This window comes from Cetorhinus maximus, chromosome 15 (assembly GCF_964194155.1).
Source record: "Cetorhinus maximus chromosome 15, sCetMax3.hap1.1, whole genome shotgun sequence".
Taxonomy (NCBI): domain Eukaryota; kingdom Metazoa; phylum Chordata; class Chondrichthyes; order Lamniformes; family Cetorhinidae; genus Cetorhinus; species Cetorhinus maximus.
In genome coordinates, this window is record NC_135893.1 from 24,787,574 (window position 1) to 24,808,835 (window position 21,262).

Below are 21,262 nucleotides of genomic sequence, written 5' to 3' on the forward strand. Positions count from 1 at the left end.
CCGGATCAGACATTGTAAAACCTGATGTGGCCTTTCCCTAACTTTACTAAATTTTGTTTCCAAACTGAAAGGGGGGGAAAAAAATCGTAAATGAAAAAAAAGTGGTAAAAGATTAAAACTTACATAAAAGGGTGAAACTGATCCGACCTTGAAACTCACAGAGGGGCGGCATTAGCTGTGCGATCGAGGGTTGTTTAAAAATCACCCTTGATATTAACCTGCCCAGAAATCTCACAAGTTGGAAAAGTTGGGGAAACTTTTTTCCAGTTCGAGAGTTTCCTCCCGGACTTTGCTCCCCTCTGTCACGGCTACAGACTGTACCGCCGGCTCCATTTTTTAAAACTTACCTTTAATCCCCACAGTGCTGAACCAGTTCACATTTTCTCCAAGTTCTGTATTCACCCTCTTGCCCGTCTCTTCCCCTCCCGACTGCAGTACTATAGTCCCCACGACCTGCTATTGATCAGGACTAGTTGAAGGCTCCACCTTCCCGCAGGGTCCTAACACACGTCAGGATCACATCCACGCCCAGCTGGAGAAGTAACTCCATCCCGGGTCTTGCGTCCTCCTGCTGGCTAAATGCGTAAAATGCAAAATAGAACTGAAAAATCTGAAACAGGAGCAAAAAAAAAATGCTGGATACACACAATAGCTCGTCAGAATCTGAAAAGAGCAAAGGAAGAGGCGCAATCGTTGTTAACGTTTCAAAAATGAGTACAGTCAACATCAGCTTTGCTTTTAAATAGTATGTGGGCATTGCTTGTCCATCCCTAATTGTCCTTGAACTGAGTGGCTTTGCTCGGCCATTTCAGAGATAGTCAGCTATATTGCTGTCTGGAGTCCCATGTAGGCCAGACCAGGTAAGGATGGCAGATTTCCTTCCCTAAAGGGGCATTAGTGAACCAAATGGGTTTTTACAACAATCAAGGATCATTTCATGGTCACTATTACCAAGACTAGCTTTATATTCATTGAATTTTAATTCTATCAATTGCCATGGTGGGATTTGAAACCATAACCCCAGAGAATTAGCCTGGGGCTCTGAAGTACTAGTGACATTACCACTATGCCACTGCCTCTAGTTTTCAATCCCCTGACCTGTACAGGCCACCATTAAAATGTGGGCCTGAGCACAGGAGGAAATGTTTTCCCAGCAGGAATTTTGAGGGAGTACCGTTCCTGAATGAACGAACATACAAACTAGGAACAGGGGGTAGGCCATTCAGCCCCTTGAGCCTGCTTCGTCATTCAATGAGATCATGGCTGATTTTACTGTGGCCTCAACTTTACATTCCCACCTACCCCCGATAAACTTAGATTCTTAACTAATAAGGGAGTCAATCTACCGCTACCACTCCTGGCCTGAATGTATTTGGTCATGACCCAAAATTGGAGAATAATGGGGAAGGGTTGCCAACTCCCTAGAATGTAAATGAATCACAGGACGAGCAGCCTCTACAAGCAACCCAGGAGAAAAATCACAGGGGCATTAAAATATATTGCATGTGAATTTTCATTTATTACTTAAGAAAAGATTGGAATTGGGATAAAAAGGCTTTTGATTGACTGTGAGAACTCATCCAATTTGGTGATTTCCTCTGCTTTCCAATTGGCATGGGATGGTAGTGTTGGAATTCAGTGCACTGCAAGGATGACCACTGGCGGGTGCATGGAGGTCATGTGAATACATCCAGCCAGAGTTGGCAACCATAGCTGGGGGAAATGCAGTGGATGTGGTGTACATGGACAGTAGAAAAACCATTTTCAGGTACCAAGCTGGAGGTTATTGGAGAAGATTAAGGGGTATGTAATTAAAAGATGGGCAGCTAATTGGATAACAAATTGGTTAGAAAGGGAGAAAACAAGAGGAGTTAAGGGCAGCTTCTCAGAACGGTTAGACACAGGTAGTAGTGTTCCAGTGGGTTCAGATCTAAGGCTGTTTCATTTCACTGTGTACATCAATGATTTGAATATAGGACTAGAAAGAGCAGTGTCCATAATTGCAGGTAAGACTAAAATAATCTTAATAATCATAGTAAAAAATTCTGAGGAGCAAAGGAAGTTGCAAAAGGGGCTTGATAAGGTGGCAGAGTGGTCAAAAAGTGGCAGATGGAATTCAATAATTTAATATTAGTAAATGTGAGGTGATACCTTTTTTTAACCCAAATGGAGTAATTCATGTTTGAATGGGGGAAAAGACTAGGCAATATGGAAGAGTGGAGGGATTTAAGGGTTCTGTTTCATGTCATTAAAAGTCAGCACCTCGAGACGGCAAACTAATGGAATACTGAGTTTTATGGCAAGAGGTATAAAATATAAAAGGTGAGATGTAATGTTGAATCTATATAAAATCTTAGTAAGAGCTTAGTTGGAGGACCGTGTGCAGTTTTGAGCTCTCCACAATAGGAAGAATATTCAGGCAACAGAGAGGATAAAGGGCCGATTCAGTAGCGGCTGCCGGATGTGAGGGAACATAACTAGGGAGAAAAACCTGAAAGTTTGAGGCCATTTTCATTGGAACAAAGGAGATTATGTGATGATTTGATGAGATGTTTAAAATTATGCAGGGAATGGACAGAATAGATAAAATGGCCTGTTTAAGGGTCTAGAATAAGGGAATTTATGTCTAAGGTTAAATGTAAGAGAACAGAAGAAATTTTCTTTGTGCAGAGATTGTGAGGCTTTGGAATTTGCAATGAGAGTTAGCGATAGGAAAAGCAGACCATGTTGGCATTTAAGAATAGGTCAGGGAGGTTCAAGGAAAAGGGAAATATAGGGAGATGGGAACGGAGTAGGAATGTGGGATCGGACACTGCTCCTGTGCTGAATAAACAAAAACATGGGCTAGTTGGGCCAAAATGGCTTGTTATCTGTAGTGATTTATTTGTAAATTCTATGAACCCTGACCCTGTTCTTTCCTGACTTCCAGTTTTGAGGGTCAAGGTTGGCGCTGAAGACAATAGTAGTAACCCTTACAGTCACTGGGAATTAAACTTGATGCATTCAAGCTTCAAGTCCTGCTCCAAGAGTTGAGCACAAAAATCCTGGAGCTCCCTCCCTAACAACACTGTGGGTGTACCTGCACTACATAGATCGCAGTTGTTCAAAAGGCAGCTCACCATCACTTTCTCAAGGGCAATTAGGGAAAGGCAATAAAAATGCTGGCCTAACCAGCATTGCCCATGCCCTGTGAAAGAATATTTAAAAAAATCACGTTGCTGATTGTAAGAGTTTGCCGTGTGCAAATTGGCTGCTGTGTTTTCTACATAACAACATTTCAAAAGTACTTCCATGACTGCAAAATGTTTTGGGATGTCCGGTGAAAGCGAAAGGCGCTGTATAAATGTGAGTTTTTCTTTCTTTCCTGAGCTGTAAGGCTCAGTACCACACAAGGCACTGCATTTACACAAAGGTCAAGCACATTATCAAATATAAAGTACGGTAACGAGGTGTCCTGAGAGACAGGAATATATCTCCCTTAGAACAGTTAAACTGGTGCGACATTCCCACGGCACATCTCTCCTCTCTGTCTTGTTGGGTACATAGTGCCTGCACCACACAGTATGTTGGAGTTGGCTGACTCCATACCTGCGATTACATCACCCATTGTTAAACAGAGCTCCTGATAAATAATCGCTATACAATAACCTATGTCCCTTTCCTGCTTGGCTGATTACCAGATCTAATCTCACAACAAACGTAATTACTTTTAGAGCAAACTGTCCATCGCAAAAAGAGCATTTGGCTGGAATGTTCAGTCATTCTGTGCTGCAGTGATCTCAGGGACATCGCTTAAAAAAGATTAAAACAATAACCTCTTGCATTCCTGGAGTGCCTTCAAAGTGGAAAACAAGGTTCCAAATTAGGCAAAAAATAGATACTGGGCCAAAGGAAGAGATTTTAGGAGGGCTGAACAAAAGCTTGGTCAAAGAGATGGGTTTGAAGGTGGGTCTTAAAAGAGGAGAGAGAAGAGGAGAGATGATGGTGTTTAGGGAGGTAATTGAAAAGCATGGGGTGCAGACAACTGAAGACATGGCCATTGATGGTGAAGCAGAGGGAGAGAGAGATCCACAAGTGGCCAGAGCCAAAGGTGAGTTTGGGCGGTTGTAGGACTGGTGGAGGATAGGAGTGATGGACGAGATCATGAAAGGATTTAAACACGAGGATAAGGATTTTAATTTTGAGGCTCTGGGAGCCAATATAGATCCCTGAGGCCAGGGGTGTTGGGTGAACCCTACTACATGCAGGACAGTCAGAGGAGTTTTGGATTAACTAAGTTTACAGAATGTGGAGGCTGGAAGATTGGTCAGGAGAGAATTGGAATAGTAAAGTCTGGGGGTGACAAAAGTATAGTTGATGCTTTTATGATGAGGCTGAGGCAGGGTGGAGACAGGTGATGTGACAAGGATGGAATTAGGCAATCTTTGTATTGGGGTAGTTCTGGGGTTGGAAGCTCAGCTTTGGGTTGACTAGGATGTTGAGGTTGTGTGGTAATCTGATGTGTAATATACCTTTAAGAAGAATGTTATAATGGAAGATCACATGACCTTGGTATCTAAGAGTAGAGCGGGCTACCTCTGTAGTTGGTAGTCTGTAGTCAGTAGTTACTAGCAGCAGTAGTGTAGAGATAGAGTTTGAAGTAACACTTTAGCACATGTTTAGTTGCTGCTGAGTATCTTTGTAAAAAAACACAGGAGAGAATGTTCCCCCTGTCAGGGGGGGTTGTGCGGGTGTGGGCATGGGTGGGTGTGGACCCGATTGGTGTCCCCGATCAGGTCTCTGCCGCCATTTTATGTGGGCGGGCCAATTAAGGCCCGCCCAGCGTGACGCGTGCCCGGAAGTGCTCCCTATGCAGGTGGGGGGTGGTTCCCTGAGTTGGGAGTGCGCTCTTTTGTGCACAGAGCTGCCTCAGGGAGATAAGTTTTTAAAATTTTAATAAAGAGAAAAAAAAAATTTAAGACATGTCCTCTCACGTGACAGTATCACATGAGCTGGGACATGTCAATGAACTTTAATGAAAACATTTATTTAATTTATAAACCCTTCATGAAACCTGATCCCGCCCGTGGATGAGATTCCATGAAAAATGCGAAGGCTGCCTGGGCTCTTCACCTGCCCGCCAACCTTAAGATTAGACGGGCAGCTTTCTCAATCGGCTTAATTAGTTCATTAATGGCCTTAACAGGCCTTTGACAGTTTGGCGGGTGCGCAGCTGAGTCGGCTGTGCACCCGCCAAACTGAAAATCTAAATGACGCAGGGTGATGTCGGGACGCACACTCAACGTCCCCCCGCATCATTTTACGCCTCAGCGAGCAGGCCCTGCTCCTGTTCACCGAGCCGAAAATTGTCCCCACAGAGTTTCTACCTATGAACTCAGCTCTTATCATTAGTACCAAATCAGCCACCCCTTACAACAAGTGTGCAAACAGGATCCAACAAACTGGTGAAGGATGCAACAAACTGGCGACGAGGATTAAACAAGTGAAACAGAAGCAAGCAAGAGAAACGAAATCGGCACTGTACCTCGCACAGCAATTGTAAGGAGAAGTTCCGTCCAAATTGTCAAAGGAGCTCCCTCACAGCACGCTACAATTCAGAAGAATTGATCCTTTCGATCCAGCAACGGACGATTAGTCCCACTACATTGAGCGTGTCTCGTTCTTTTTCCAAGCAAATGAAATTACGGGGGGAAGAGAATAGGCGGGCGATCCTCTTAAGTACCTGTGAGAATAAGGCTTATGGCTTAATTCAAAGTTTGATGGCACCCAGTGCCCCAGATTCAAGAAATTTTGATGAATTAGTGGACCTGGTGAAGGGCCATTACCGACCAAAGTCCTCAGTAGCGATGCAAAGGTTCAAGTTTAATTCAAGAATTAGACCCCCGGGGGAGACAGTTGCGAGCGACATGGCAAGCTTGAAGCAATTAATAGAGCATTTTGAGTTTGGTACATCCTTAAACAATATGCTTAGAGATTGTTTAGTGTGCGGTGTGAATGAGGACATGATTCAGAAGCGATTGCTATCTGAAACAAGTTTGGATTTTAAGAAGGTGCTGGAGGTTGCACTGGCAATGGGAAGTGCAGTTAGAGATTCGAAAGCCATACAGGGAGCGCAAAATGGCGCCGTCCTCCACATTGGGCGGGAAGTCCCAGCCAAAAAGGGCCCGAAAATGCAGGACTCTGCCGAGAGGGGGGAAACAGCCCCCGCTAGCAGGAAAATGAGAAAACGTGACTCGCAGCGAAAACAAGGAGTAATATCAATAGAGGTGGAAACAAACAATCTTTCGACGATTGGCACTTTAAAAAAATGAAATGTTTTTATTGTCATAAAAACGGCCACATAATGAGACGGTGTAAGGAAAGAGTCAAGCAGACTTTTAAACAAAAGATAAAAAACAGTGAGATCTCCAATGTAGAGGAGCCTGAAGCAACAGATTCGGGTATTTATTCGTTGTATAACGTGAAGCTTGGAGGAACAGTACCAATCTATGTAACAGTGAAAGTGAATGGTAGACCTGTTTGAATGGAAGTGGACACTGCAGCTTCCACTATAGTAAATGGGAAACATCAATTAAATTTGGAAGAAACAGCTGCCCAATTAAAAACATAGACAGGTGAAAACATCCAAGTCAAAGGCAGAAGTAAAGTAACTGTTCATTATGGGAGCCAATCGGTAAAGCTACCAGTGTTGGTATTGAGAGGCAGAGGATCAAGCCTCCTAGGGTGAAACTGGCTAAAGGAAATTAACTTTGAAGGACCATTGAGATTCCAAAAGGAAGCTGGAACGTTCCTGTTTTGGAAAAGGAGTGTGTAAGGACTCAACAACCTGAAGAAATGCAGGCTGTCTTGAGCCAAAACATGGAAGACCAACAGAAGGAACTCGAAGTGACCATGCTAAAGGACAAAGCTCGAGACGAATTAAGCAACCTTTGAAAGGGAAAAGAAAACCTGCTGAAAGACCTTCACACACTACAATATTCTCTCAGGTCAAAGTTTGTACCACTGGAAAAGTATGAAGAGAAACAGAAAGAATTCACCACCTCTCTGACCAAAATGAAGGATGAAATAGTAGAGAAGACACAACAATGCTTAATTTTCCAGGAGGCAACAAACAAATACAACAAAGGGACAGAAAAGCTGAAGAATCAGCTACAAGAAGCCAAAGAGGCTTTGGAGGCAAAAGTTGCAGAATTTTCTAAGAAGCAGACAGATGATAAAATTCCGGGAGACTCTACTCAACCACTGAGTTCACTCAAGTCGAGCTTACGTCTGAGATTAGTTGGGCCAATATTGAAGCCAAAAAAAAAAGGCCGAGATTAAAGTCAACGCTAGACAGGAGAAGGCAGGTAGAAAGAAGACACAGAAACACAAATAAGCTTTAATCTTGGCAGCATATGAGTATACTTTCATACATTGGCCTGGTAGTCAAATTGCAAACGCCGATGCACTTAGTCCTTTGCCTTTACAAGAAAAGGATGTGGAAATCCCAGTTCCACAAGAACTTATTTTGTTGTTACATTTCTTAGATTCTTCACCGGTATGTGCTCGACAGATCAGAGACTGGACAAGTAGGGACCCAGTCCTATCACAAGTACAAGAACAAGTGCTTCATGGTTGGTCACAAGTGCCTATCTGACGAAATGAAACGGTACTTTAACAGAAGGCATGAAATAACCAGACAGGATGGTATCTTATTGTGGGGAGCACAAGTGATAGTGCCTCCAAAGGGTAGAGAGCTATTGCTAATTGAACTACACAGCTCACATCCAGGAATATCCCAAATGAAAATCATAGCTTGCAGCTACCTATGGTGGCCTGGGATGAATGGTGAAATAGAGAGGTCAGTGAAGAATTGTGTGCAACGTCAGTAACTGCAAAAGTTACCTTCAACAGCTCCGTAGCACCCTTGAGAATGGCCAGGCAGACCATGCGTGCAGTTATACATTGTCCCATGAAAGGTCCAACATAGTCAATGTTTCTGAACATTGTTGATGCCCACTCAAAATGGATGGACGTATGAGGTGAAATCACCAACATCTGCTACAATTGAGAAGTTACGTCAAAGTTTGCCATAAATGGACTACCAGAGATAGTCGTATCTGATAATGGCACAGCATTTACAAGTGCTGAGTTTCAGCGGTTTATCAACTTCAACAGCATCACTCATGTGCAAACTTCATCGTACCACCCTTCCACAAATGGACTGGCCGAAAGGGCAGTTCAAACACTCAAGGCTGGCATGAAGAAATTAACTGGAGATTCCTTAACAACCAAGCTAACACACTTTCTTTTCCATTATAGGACCACCCCTCACACAACAACAGGTGTCACACCTACGGAATTATTGATGAAACGCCGTCTCAGGATGAGATTGAGCTTAATAATGCCGAATTTAGGGGGGAAGGTGGAAAGGAGTCGGGGAAGTCAGAAAACTGGACACGTCTGGCATAATTGCAAGAGAAAATTTACCATGGGAGAAACGGTAAACGTGAAGAACTTTGGAGAAGGACCAGAGTGGTTATCAGGTGAAATAAGTGCAGTGACTGGACCTCTATCTTGCCACGTGGAGGTGGAAGGCCAAGTCACATGGAGACATGTGGATCATCTAAGAAAGAGAGAAACTATGCACCAAGAAATGATTCCACCAGTGTTCACGACCAGGTCACCATTTCCTGTTGAGAAAACTTAACCCAGTTCCGACACATCTGTTGTTCCTTCAAGAGCCGAGGATGCAGATCTGCAGGAACCCAATGAAGCACCTGATGTTCAGAAACCCTGGAAAAGGAGGTTCCTGACAAGGCATCTTAAGTTGTAGAGTTGAGAAGCTCTACACGCATAAGGAAACCCCCAGAAAGACTGAATTTGTAAATTATTTATCAATGTAAATATTTTGCTATTTTGAGACGATTATAAATGTAAATATAAACTGTATTTCTGAGCAAAGGGGGAGGGATGTGGTAATCTGATGTGTAATATACCTTTAAGAAAAATGTTATAAAAGATCACATGATCTTAGTATCCATTAGCAGAGTAGTGAGGGTTCCCTCTGTAGGTAGTAGTCTGTAGTCAGTATTTAGTAGCAGCAGTAGTGTAGAGATAGAGTTTGAAGTGTTGGCATATGTTTAGTTACTGCTGAGTACCTTTGTAAATAAACACAGAGGGCAGAATCTTCTGCCTGTTGGGTGGGCTGGTCAGGAGTAGGCGTGGGCGGGCGCAGAGCCGATCGCCGCCCACAATCGGCTGCGCACCACCATTTTACATGGGTGGGCCAATTAATGCCTGCCCAGCATGACGCGCGCCCGGTAGCGCTCAGTGCTACCAGTGCGGACAGGGGGAAGAGGGAGAGTCGGGGCCTGCGCTATTTTGTGCATGCGCGCGAAAGAGCGCAGAAATCTCCCTGGGGCACGGAGCTGCCTCAGGGAGATTCAGAACATACTGAGAATTTTTAATAAATAAAGTTAAAAAATTATTTACACGTCTCCTCATGTGACAGTGTCACATGAGCTGAGACATGTTCATGAAATGTGAAAAATGTATTTATTAATTTAATAAACACTTCATGAAACCTCATCCCGCCCGTGGATGAGGTTTCATGAAAAACGTGAAGGCTGCCTGGGCTTTTCGCCTGCCCACCAACCTTAAGGTTGGACAGGCAGCCCTGTCAATTGTCTGAATTGGTTCATTAATGGCCTTAGCAAGCCTTTGACAGTTTGATGGGCGCTCAGCTGCCTCCGGTGTACACTTGCCAAATGGAAGATCGGAATGATGCACGCCCGATGTCACCATGCGTCAGTTTACGCGTCAGCGTGCGGGTGCGGTCCCCGCACGCTAACAGGAAAATTCTCCCCAGAGTTTCTACCTATGAAGTGTCCGCTACTCAACTCTATCATTAGTGCCAAATCGGCCACCCCCTACAACAAGTGTGCGAACAGGATCCAACAAACTGGTGACTAGGATTCAACAGGTTGTGAACAGTCTGGTTCAACCCAAGTTTAGCTGGGGTGGGGCTAGTGAGAGTACTGGGTTTGTTGGCGGGGGCTACAGATGATGGATTTGGTTTTCCCAGTGCTTAACTGGAGGAAATTGCGGCTCAGCCCAGGCTCTATGCCTGGACAACAGGGTTGATCGAGAGAGTGGAGGTGGGTGTTGTCAAAGTATGGATGTGAAGCTCCTTGTGAGGGTGCAGAGAAGCTTTACCAGAATTATTCCAGGGATGGGAGAATTTAGTCACAAGGTTAGTTTGGAGAATCTGGGGTTACTCTCCGTGGAGCAAAGGAAGTTGCTGAGAGATCTGACAGAAGTGTACAAAATTATTACAGATTCAGATAAGGTAGAAAAGCTGTTCCATTAGCTGATGGTACAAGGGCTAGGGGACACAGCTTTAAGGTTTTGGGCAAGAGATACAGGGGGATGTGAGGACGAACTTGACTTGGACCTGTATTGACCTAGAACTTACTGCTTACAAGGGTGGTGGAATCAGGGATGATCAATAATTTCAAAAGGAAATTGGATAAACGCAAGGGAAGTAAGCTTTCAGGGCTATGGGGATAGAGCGAGGGAATGGGACTGACTGAATTGCTGAAGAGAACTGGCATGGATTTGGTGGGCTGATTGGCCTCCTTCTGTGGCATAATGACTCTTTATGTGGAAGCTGGTCCCATATCTTAAGATGATGTTGCCACAATAGCAAGAGGCGGGGCCCCATGGATGGATTCTTGGAGGCACTCCTCAGAAAACAATGTGCAGACAGGAGGAGAAGCCATTGCTAGAGATGCTTTGGCCATGATTGGATAGGTGGGAGTGGGACCAAGCAAGGGGAGTTAACCAAGCTGGTTAACAGAGGAGAGGCATTGGAGGAGAGTGGTGGGATCAGCCAAGTAAAAAGCTGCAGAGACAATGAGGAGGCATAGTGCATCATGCCACTGTCACAGGGGATGCCATTTGTAACTTTGATTAAGGCTGTTTCAGTGTTGTGGCAGGGATGGAAACATGTCTGAAACTATTCAGGTGTGGAATTGTGGGAAAGATGGGCATGGGGATACAGTCAAGGACAGGGCTGGTAGAGATCAGGTGGTATGTTGAATGGGCAGAGGGTTTGAGGATGGTGCCAACAAGTTGCCAAATTTTTCACATACAACTTTTTCTTTGTTAAAACAGAATTGTAAATTAAAATTGCAAATCAGAATGGCAAAAGAATTAAGAAAACAGGCAGCAATGGACTCACCAGCTGCCCTGACTGTTTCAGCACATCATTTGACACAGGCACCCAAGGGACCCATAAGCATCCAAGTGGTGGATTTGATGAGGTCATTCAGACCCCAAAACAGTTTTAACCTGGGGCCTCCCCTGCCCCTGGCCTCCTCCACTTCCCCCGATTGCAATCGCCTCTTGACTCCCCTCCCCACCACCTTCCCCCAACACAGCCTACTTACCCGACAGCTGGAGACCAGAACTTTAGGTCCCCAGTGGCGGCCTCCTGCCTGTTAGCCAGATAGTAATCCAGCTGGGTTTGGGCAGGAGGTTCAGCTCCAGCCTGCAGATGAGGCCCGAGTTACAGAGTCTAGGCCTCACCTGATACCCCATGTGAGTTGCTGGCCCACCCCCACACTCATCCCTGAATCAAAATTGAGTGTAATGAGACTAACACAATTCAGTATCTTTGTATTTATATATCTTTTATTTACATGAAGTACTGCACATATATCAAAGTAATGAATGCACATTAGAATAGTTAGGTCAGAACATGACTACATTTCACCAATAGACCAGCACCATTGAGTCCCTTTGTTTGCTTCATAAAGCCTTAGGAAATATCAGTTAACCAGTTTTCTCTTTAACTTTCCACCATGTTCTCCGTTCTCCTGAAGGTGCTGACTCCCGCTGGGGTACAGTTTGCCTGGGCGCCAGATGCTCTCCAACACCTCGCCCACGCAGCCATCCTTCACTCGTGGGTTCAGCCAGTGAGTGTGAACAGGTTACTCGGTCACACTCTGGTAATACAGCTGAGCCCAATACTGTCTGCACGCCACATCCCCACGCAGGCACATTGAAGCAGAGGCCAATGGATAGTGATTTTTCTCCCTCTCTATGAGAGGGTGATGAGGCCAATCGGAACTGCTTCAGCTGAGACCCGCTGAGTGCTGACTCGGGATGAATACCTGGATGTTCCAGTCTGTATTGCTCAGTATCAACCGAACCATTGGGGCGACACCTTTAATTTATTTTTAATGTCAATTGTTATGCACATTCTTGAAGCATGTCATCATTGAAATAAAACCCTTCTTCACACTTGCACAGAGTTAGCACTAAGTTTGCTCACCTCCCTGACGACATGTAGTACGGGTTACAGTGGACACTGGATTGACTGCGCTGCCCCTCTCAAGCTCTCTTGGTTTAGATAAAGCATGAGCCAGGGACAGGGCAGAGTCCATCTATGCAGAGTCAAGGATAGGGGTGGAACTGAGGCGCCAAAGAGCTAATATCCAATTGAATGGTGGGGCAGGTTTGAGGGGCTGAACGGCCTACTCCTGTTGCAGTGGTTGCTCTGGTTGTTTGTGTGTAGTGATTTATCAGATCATGAAGATTTTTGGCAAAATCAATGCATTAGCAATTTCTGTAGTCATACCTCAAGAGGAGGAAGCCCTCAGGATCATTTGCAGTGACTGAATAAAGTCACCTTTTTATCACCATATGGGGGGATTTTTACTTTCATTTTACTCTCTGTGACCCCATCCATTTATAATCACAAAAGCTGACAAAGTACAGTCTTGCTTTCATTGCTTTGGGTTATGTGATTTTTAACCAGAGTCTTGAGGATTGCGAATTGCGGTTTCATTCATTTTTGTTTCCCTAAAACTGCAGTGGTCTTGCTAGGCAGCTTGATTGTACATCCGCCAACGCCGATCTATTCCCACAACCACAACTTGAAAATGAAAACCCTCGACTGGACCAGCATGTGTTATCCCCTCCCCATCCAGTGCTTCACTCAGCGGGACCAGCACCGACAATGCATTGACAATGTTAGTGTGTCACAGGACATCGCTGGCGTGAGGTAAATCATTACCTGTCCTGCAACTCCTCGCTTTGCAAATTGATAAGAGACTGCCTGTGGTTGGAACAATGGCACATTTGTTTGGGTGACTTTGTACCCTCGGGCATGCCTGCGGCCTTGACAGATCCTGCAACCTCATTCGCAAAGCTCTGAGGGGATGAATGGAATTGTGATAACAAATATTGGGTAGGAGAACACATTAAATAGTAAAATATCAAAAATGAGGCCATAAGAAACAGTTTTAAATAAGGGTAACTGTATCTAAAAAGATAGATTGAGGCCTCATTTTGTCTACTTTTAAGATAATATGATCAGGAAGAAGTTGAAACAAGACCAATCAGCTGCAATTAATGTTGCACTGCCCAGCCTCGCTCTGCTGTTGGGGAGCATCTTTTGCTTGGGTGATCCTGTGGTCAAGTAAAGCCAATTATTCGTTCTTCCACCTTCCCCTTCCCTCCCCCGCCCACCCAAGAAAACTCAATCTATCATTAATACAGCAAGACAGCAGACACTGTGCCTGTAGACGAGACTCATCCCAACACCTCGGACTGTCCCTGTCCTTGTTTTGTCAACTGAACACACGCCTCCACGTGAGTGACATGTGGGGCTGCAAGACGCTCCAAGATTGTCCTGGAGTCTCCCAAGAATTAAAGATTACAGGATCACAGGATTGCTGCTGCACAGAAGGAGGCCATTCGGTCCGTCCTGTCATTGCCGGCTCTCTGAATGAGCAAGGCACTTATTCCCCCCATTAATCTCCAGGACATTGTTCCAACCAAAAATCAGACAGGCATTTTTTAAAAAAAATGTCTTTTGAACGCTTTTGTTCACCAGTTATAAACTGGTTGATTTGGGGGAAACAGTCTATTTGACTGGCTGACAGATCACCCAATGGGGTAATAAAAAACATCTCTTCACTTTCTGATTGGCGGGGAATCGGTGCATCATGAAGATGGACAGGCTGGGTGACTAATGCCAGGAGCGGGAGGGTAGGAGTGAGGTGATCATGTGGTGACAACTCCAGAAATATGTCCAACCTAAGCTGGGAACCCGTGTTACACTGAAGAGACCAAGAGCTTGCGAATTTTTAAAAGAGAAGGAATCGATCCTTGCAAGCAATCTCCATGAGAGGGTCATTGAGTGTTTAGATCCCCCATCGTTCAGTTCCTTCCATGATAATTAGCAGCAATGGATTAGAGGAAAGACAGCAAAGGCAACACTGGAAACCTAGATTTCTGTCAAACATTCAAAATAATAGAACAAGTAAAAATAATACAAAATCTTTGTGAGTACATTTAAAATTAAAAAAAGCATTGCCTTTTTCTATTCAACAAATATTCACAGAATACAAAATAAAATCAGTACAGTTAGTTTAACATTCTCCAATGGTTAAAAACAGGTCACATCTTGTCCTTGTTATATAAGGGGGTAGTGTCGGACTGGCTGCTGCTCTCAAGTACATCAGCCAAGCAGCTCAAACACCTACAATCCAGGAGTGCACCCATTTGGAGCAGTTAGTTAGTTTGTCAAACTGTGTTAGTACTGATGACACTGCACCTTCACGAACACATGGATATAATCCACGACAGAATGGCTTCCTGTGAGTTTTCCTTTTGTTGAGTCTTGGCTCCCTGCCCTTCTGCTTTTGCAGCCTGCAGCTCCTCCACGTCTTCTGACCAGCCACGGGGCAGTCTGTTGCTCCATTAGCTTCCCTGCAACAACTGCTGGCAGCTGCTTCGAACCTAAGTTGAGCAATAACTCACTTCTGCTTGGCCCTCCGTCTCCAATCGCCCAGACCCAACGGAAGCAGGGTCAAAGTGACAAACAAGCCTGCGATGCAGCCTTCTGCTACGGAATGTGTTCTGAGTGACATGAGAATCCAGAATCCCTCAAACTGAATAGCCGAGATTCTATAACTAAAGGAATTGATGAGGGACTTAAGGTATGTGGAGAGATTAGAGAAACTGGGATTGCTTTCCTTGGAGCAGAGATGATTCAGGTTTAATAGAGGGGTTCAACATTATGAAGAGTTTTAGAGTGAATGAAGAGGAATTGTTTCCACTGGAAATGGGGTGGCGGGGGTGGGGCGGTAGATTTAAGATAATTGGCAGAAGAACTAGAGTTATGAGGAGGAGAAATTTACAGTGAGCTGTTCTGATCTGGAATGCATTGTCTGAAAGGGCAGTGGAAGCAGATTCAACAATATCAACCATTTCAAAAGGGAATGGATATATAACTGAAAAGGAAGAAAATTGCAGAGCTCTGGGAAGAATCAGGATAGTCAAAGTGGGACTAGCTAGATAGCTCTTTCACTCAGACATCCTGGGCACAATAGGCTGAATGGCCTTCTGGGCTGTATGACTCTATGAAATACAAGCTACCATCAATGAACAAATGGAACTTGGATCTTTCTCCGGTTACTGTGTACAACTGTGTAAGATCGTTCAAAAAATACAGCCTACAGCACTGTTCTATAGGACAGAACTCACTTTGCTGTTATCATAAATCCTTTAATCGCAAAAAATGGTTCATCTTCAAGGACTATCGAACATTTTGGAAGAATTTGTGTTTCTTAAATGACACTATCCCTTAAAGGGTTAATGCAAGGACACTGGTTGCTGCTGTTCCTGGAAAAGACGGCATTTTAGAAGAAAAGGTAATTAAGCAGTTTTAAAGAAGCTGGAAACCTCTTGACCCCGGTGGACTGTTTACCAAAGGATTACATGGTGCTTTATGGCTTTGAAAAAAAGCATGCTTTGGAAAACAGTGTTTAAAAGCTGGTACGCTGTTTTGCTTTGAGGGGTGGGGGGGAGGTGGGGGGAATTGGGGAGGTGGGGGGCGGGGGGAAACACGAAGGATCAACTGCTTGGGTAAAGAAGAGCACAGCTCCTGAAGCCCCTGACCCAGTCCAAAGCAAAAAGTGAGTGGAGGTTGCTCTGAAGTCGCTCTTATGTTCTGAAATTGACTGACTGCAAGTTTTTCTTGAAGTCCGCCTTAAAAGTAATGCAAGAGTCATCGATTGTTTCCCAGACTAGCGCTGAGAAACCAACCGTATAACCCGGGCGCCATTTCAAGGACTCCACCATCTATCCTTTTCCCTTGAACCATTGACTTTTAACCATTTGGCAGAATTCCTCTATTTTATTTATTTATTTTTTGGTGGCTGTGTGTGTACAAGAGTTAGGAGTATTTAGAAAGTGTGATTATTATACTTTCACATTTTATACTGTATGTTAAGCTTTGCCTTTCTACTTGACAAGTCTTGTTTTATAATAAACTAATAATTTTATTGTTTATAGAAGAAGCCTGGGCATTGGGTGGTCATTCTGAGATTCATAGGTAAAGCACATATTTGGCCATTTAGCTAGCTGGAGAAATTATTTAAATATATGTTGTGACCTGTGGAGTAGTGGAACTAGAGACAGACAGTACACTCCTCCTACCTCTTTCGTAACCATCCCAATCTTTTTAAGAACCTACTGCTTTCTTCAACCAGGAAAATACAGTGGGTGTGTAAGGAACAAAGCATATTAAATATATTTGAACAACTCAAATATATTGTGGCTGCTGTTCATCACTCTAACCTTTTCACCCACATTCTCCACGGTCACACCTCTGAGCACTTACTGGGAATAATTCTGATTTTGTTCCACAGTGTAAAATGGGTGATGGCGAATCGCCATGGTTACCGAGGGCAATAAAACATCCCAACGGACGCTGGGCTAGTTGAGTTCAGCTAATACAGCACATACCAGTGTTTGAACCTGGCATCTTCCTGGTCTGTAGAGCTTACTTTATTCTTTAGGAAACTGGAGGAGTCTTGGTCTATCAAATTCAGCTCAAGGCTTCATCTTTCAACTGTCCAAGACAATAGCCCAACTGAGACAAGTCCCACTTTGCAGCAGATTGGGTTCCAATAGTAGTCGTATATTAATATTTGGCATATGATAGCCAATCCCATTAAAGGCTGTATTGTGGCGAGGCTCAACTTGCTGAACGTAGGTGATTTTTGCCAGCTAGTGCCAATGTTCAATATTACCCCTGCATGGCCCTAGCCCAGCATGAATGTACAAGGCTCTCCATTCTCAGCTAAGGTTCTGGAGCAAGCTCCTTGCACATAGGAGGGGCAGCAACTTGAAACTGGCCTCTCTCAGCCCAGCTCTGGGAGGCCGTACTACAGGCGATGAAAGCTGCAACACTAGCCTTAGTGTGGCCTCCCAGGTCAGCCGGCTGGGGACCAACCCTCTGTTTGACGTAGAATGGCTTTGGGGAAATTCCTGATAACCCATGTCATTGCCAGTAAAGATGAGGACTCCGCTCCTTGGCAGCGATAATATTGACATTTAAAAACAAGATGGTAGACTTATCCGGAATGTCTGGCAAGAGTAAAACTCTTTTATATAGAAAGAGGAAATGTATTGAAGTAAAAGTCCCCCAGAATTTCCTTCCCTTTAAACATTCCTATCGCTTTTTATAGATGGTGAATAGTGAAAGCAGAGCTGCTGCTGATCGTGCGGTACAGTACTCCAGAACTAGCATAATGTCGTGCCTGTCCCCTGGATCTAGCTATTGCAAGATCCCCCCAGATCCCCTATTAATGTATGGTTGGCAGATTTAACTCTAATATATAACCCTATCTTTTGGGAATACAATTAGGAGCATAGTTAGCTCACCCCCATCGAAACAATTTACTGGACATTTGCTGGACAGTTGTTAGAGTAAGGACAATATGCATTTCCTGTTCCTGCTACATTCAGTTAAACCCATTCGCCCATTCGCGATAAAGACCTTCAACGTTAGAAAGCTGGTTTCAGAAAGGAGCCAAATCTCCTCATCCCGAGGCACAGTAAACCAATGGTGACATGGGCTCATCCTGTAGTGAGAGGCAGCTTTCCACCAGGTAGTTGGCAATCACCAGCTTTCCCAAAATGGCAGCCTGTAGCCAATTGGAGACAACAGCAACCCAATCAACAAGATAAAAAAAGTTAACCTCCTTCTACTTGGCTGGAAAGTCCTCCATTTTCCTTCCGATGTTCTGAAGGGGCAGTTTATTTTGAAAGATTTTTCTTTGTTCGTTAACTCCCTCCAGCTATCCCCAGTGCCCGGCTCTGTTCTACACATTGGTGACCTCTATCCCAGTGAAGGTTTGGAGAGAGCTGCATGCTGGTCTGAACAGTGCCTCCTCGGAGTCTCCCTGCGGACGGGCGGAGTAGGTCTCGTGGAAACCGAGATCTTTTCCACCAAACGCCTTCATTGATTCCATTGGTCCCTGGATGTAAGATAGGAAAAAGGATTTGTGTTTATATAGCGTCATTGCACATTGCTCAGAAACGTCCTTCAGTTCCTCATCTAACATTGGTTTGAAGCGCAGTACTGATGCTGGGCGGCAAACATGGCAGCCATGTTGTATGTAACAAGGTCCCACAAACAAAACTGTTTTTGAGGGAGGAATATGAAGACCAGCAGAAATCCTGGCTAAAGTTAATGGAAAGGTTGGGCAGGTTGGCAGGCTGCCTGATATCCACAAATCTCAGTCTATTGCTCACATTGAAAGTGAAAATAGCGCTTGAAGATTGATGGAGAGGCTGAACATTTATTCCTTCCACCTATCACCAAAATATACAAACTATTGTTATTTTGCATTCCAAACGCTGAATCACCATTGATGCCTGTCCTATCTCTATGCTTCTTGATCTATCTATCTCTGTCTCTATTCACCTATCATCTCTATCACCCTGTGTATCTATCAGTCTGTTTTTTAATCTATCACTCTGTCTGTTTGTCTATCTGTCTACCCACATATCAAGCAGTTTTGAGTCTGTAAGTATGCATCATTGTTAAAATGCTTTCAGTGTTGATGATTAGTTCCTGCTGACCACGTGGTATTATTGGTCATTTGGTTAGCACGAACCTTCCAATCATATTAAAGCACCCGACTGTGTTTCACTCTTCCCCTAACTGTGTGTCACTCTTCCATTACACCATAAGACATAGGAGCAGAAATTAGGCCATTCAGCCCATCGAGTCTGCTCCGCCATTCAATCATGGCTGATAAGTTTCTATTCAGCCTCCCCGCCTCCCCAATACTACCGGTACCTCCACCTATCTTTGTATCATCTGCAAACTTAGCCAGGATGCCCTCAGTTCCTTCATCTAGATCATTAATGTATAAAGTGAAAAGTTGTGGTCCCAACACTGACCCCTGCGGAACTCCACTAGTCACCGGCCGCCATCCTGAGAAGGATCCCCTTATCCCCACTCTCTGCCTCCTGCCAGACAGCCAATCTTCTATCCATGCTAGTACCTTGCCTCTAACACCACGGGCTCTTATCTTACTGAGCAGCCTCCTGTGCGGCACCTTGTCAAAGGCCTTCTGGAAGTCCAAGTAGATAACATCCATTGGCTCTTCTTTGTCTAACCTACTCGTTACCTCCTCAAAGAATTCTAACAGATTTGTCAGGCATGACCTCCCCTTGATGAAACCATGCTGACTTTGTCCGATTTTACAATGCACTTCCAAGTATTCTGAAATCTCATCCTTAATAATGGACTCTAAAATCTTACCAACGACCGACGTCAGGCTAATCAGCCTGTAATTTCCCGTCTTTTGCCTCACTCCCTTCTTAAACAGGGGGGTTACATTAGCGATTTTCCAGTCCTCTGGGACCCTCCCTGACTCCAGTGATTCCTGAAAGATCGCCATTAACACCTCCACTATCTCTTCAGCTATCTCCTTCAGAACTCTGGGGTGTAACCCATCTGGTCCAGGTGATTTATCCACCTTCAGACCTTTCAGTTTTCCTAGCACCTTCTCCTTGGTAATGGCCACCATACTCACCTCTGCCCCCCGACTCTCTTGAACTTTGGGGATGTCACTCGTGTCTTCCACTGTGAAGACTGACGCAAAGTACCTATTCAGTTCCTCCGCCATTTCTTTGTTCCCCACTACTACTTCTCCAGCGTCATTTTCCAGCGGCCCAATGTCCACTTTTGCCTCTCTTTTACCCTTTATATATCTAAAAAAACTCTTGCAATCTTCTTTTATATTACTGGCTAGTTTACCCTCATATTTAATCTTCTTCCTCCTTATTTCTTTTTTAGTTGTCCTCTGTTGGTCTTTGTAGGCTTCCCAATCCCCTGGTTTCCCACTGCTCTTTGCCGCATTTTATGCTTTCTCTTTAGCTTTTATGTTGTCCCTGACTTCCCTTGTCAGCCATGGTTGCCTTGTCCTCCCTTTAGTATGCTTCTTCTTCCTAGGGATGAATTTTTGCTGTGTCTCCCAAATTACTCCCAGAAACTCCTGCCATTGCTGTTCCACTGTCTTTCCTGCTAGGCTCATCTCCCAGTCAATTCTGGCCAGCTCCTCCCTCATGCCTCTGTAGTTACCTTTATTCAACTGTAATACCATTACATCTGATTCCAGCTTTTTCCTCTCAAATTGCAGGGTAAATTCTATCATATTATGGTCACTTCCTCCTAAGGGTTCCTCCACCTTAAGCTCCCTTATCAAATCTGCCTCATTACACATCACTAAATCTAGAATTGCCTGTTCCCTAGTGGACTCCACCACAAGCTGCTCCAAAAAGCCATCTCGCAGACATTCCACAAATTCCTTTTCTTGGGATCCACTACCAACCTGATTTTCCCAGTCTACCTGCATATTGAAATCCCCCATGATCACTGTAACATTGCCTTTCTTACACACCTTTTCTATCTCCTGGTGTATCTTGTGCCCCACATCCTGACTACTGTTCGGAGGCCTGTACATAACTCCCATTATGGTTTTTTTACCTCTGCGGTTCCTCAACTCTACCCACACAGATTCTACATCATCTGACCCTACGTCATTTCTTGCTATCGATTTAATTTCATTTCTTACTAACAAAGCAACCCCACCCCCTCTGCCAACCTGCCTATCTTTTCGATAGGATGTATATCCTTGGATATTTAGCTCCCAGTCCTGATCCCCTTGCAGCCATGTCTCCGTAATGCCCACCACATCATACCTGCCAATTTCAATCTGCGCCACAAGCTCATTTACCTTATTTCTTCCCACCACCGACTGTGTGTCACTCTTCCCACCACCGACTGTGTGTCACTCTTCCCACCACTGACTGTGTGTCACTCTTCCCACCACTGACAGTGTGTCACTCTTCCCACCACTGACTGTGTGTCACTCTTCCCACCACTGACAGTGTGTCACTCTTCCCA

At 44.5% G+C, this 21,262-nt stretch overlaps 2 protein-coding genes across 13 annotated transcripts in view; both read right to left on the reverse strand.

Moving 5' to 3' along the window:
• The window catches only part of tmem51a (transmembrane protein 51a), a 36,468-nt gene extending 35,984 nt beyond the window's left edge, over positions 1-484 (reverse strand). The window contains exon 1 of one of the 3 annotated variants that reach the window (XM_078558150.1): positions 348-484. The gene's annotated coding sequence lies outside the window, so the exon portion shown is untranslated. The other 2 variants (XM_078558152.1, XM_078558151.1) reach the window with 2 other exon arrangements.
• An 11,597-nt stretch (positions 485-12,081) lies between these two features.
• The window catches only part of LOC144690556 (kazrin-like), a 536,288-nt gene continuing 527,107 nt past the window's right edge, over positions 12,082-21,262 (reverse strand). For all 10 annotated transcript variants that reach the window (XM_078558154.1, XM_078558155.1, XM_078558157.1 and 7 more), the window contains one exon: positions 12,082-18,320. In XM_078558154.1, coding sequence (XP_078414280.1) covers positions 18,165-18,320 — 156 coding nt within the window. In that variant the 3' untranslated portion in view covers positions 12,082-18,164. The remainder of the gene's footprint in view (positions 18,321-21,262) is intronic.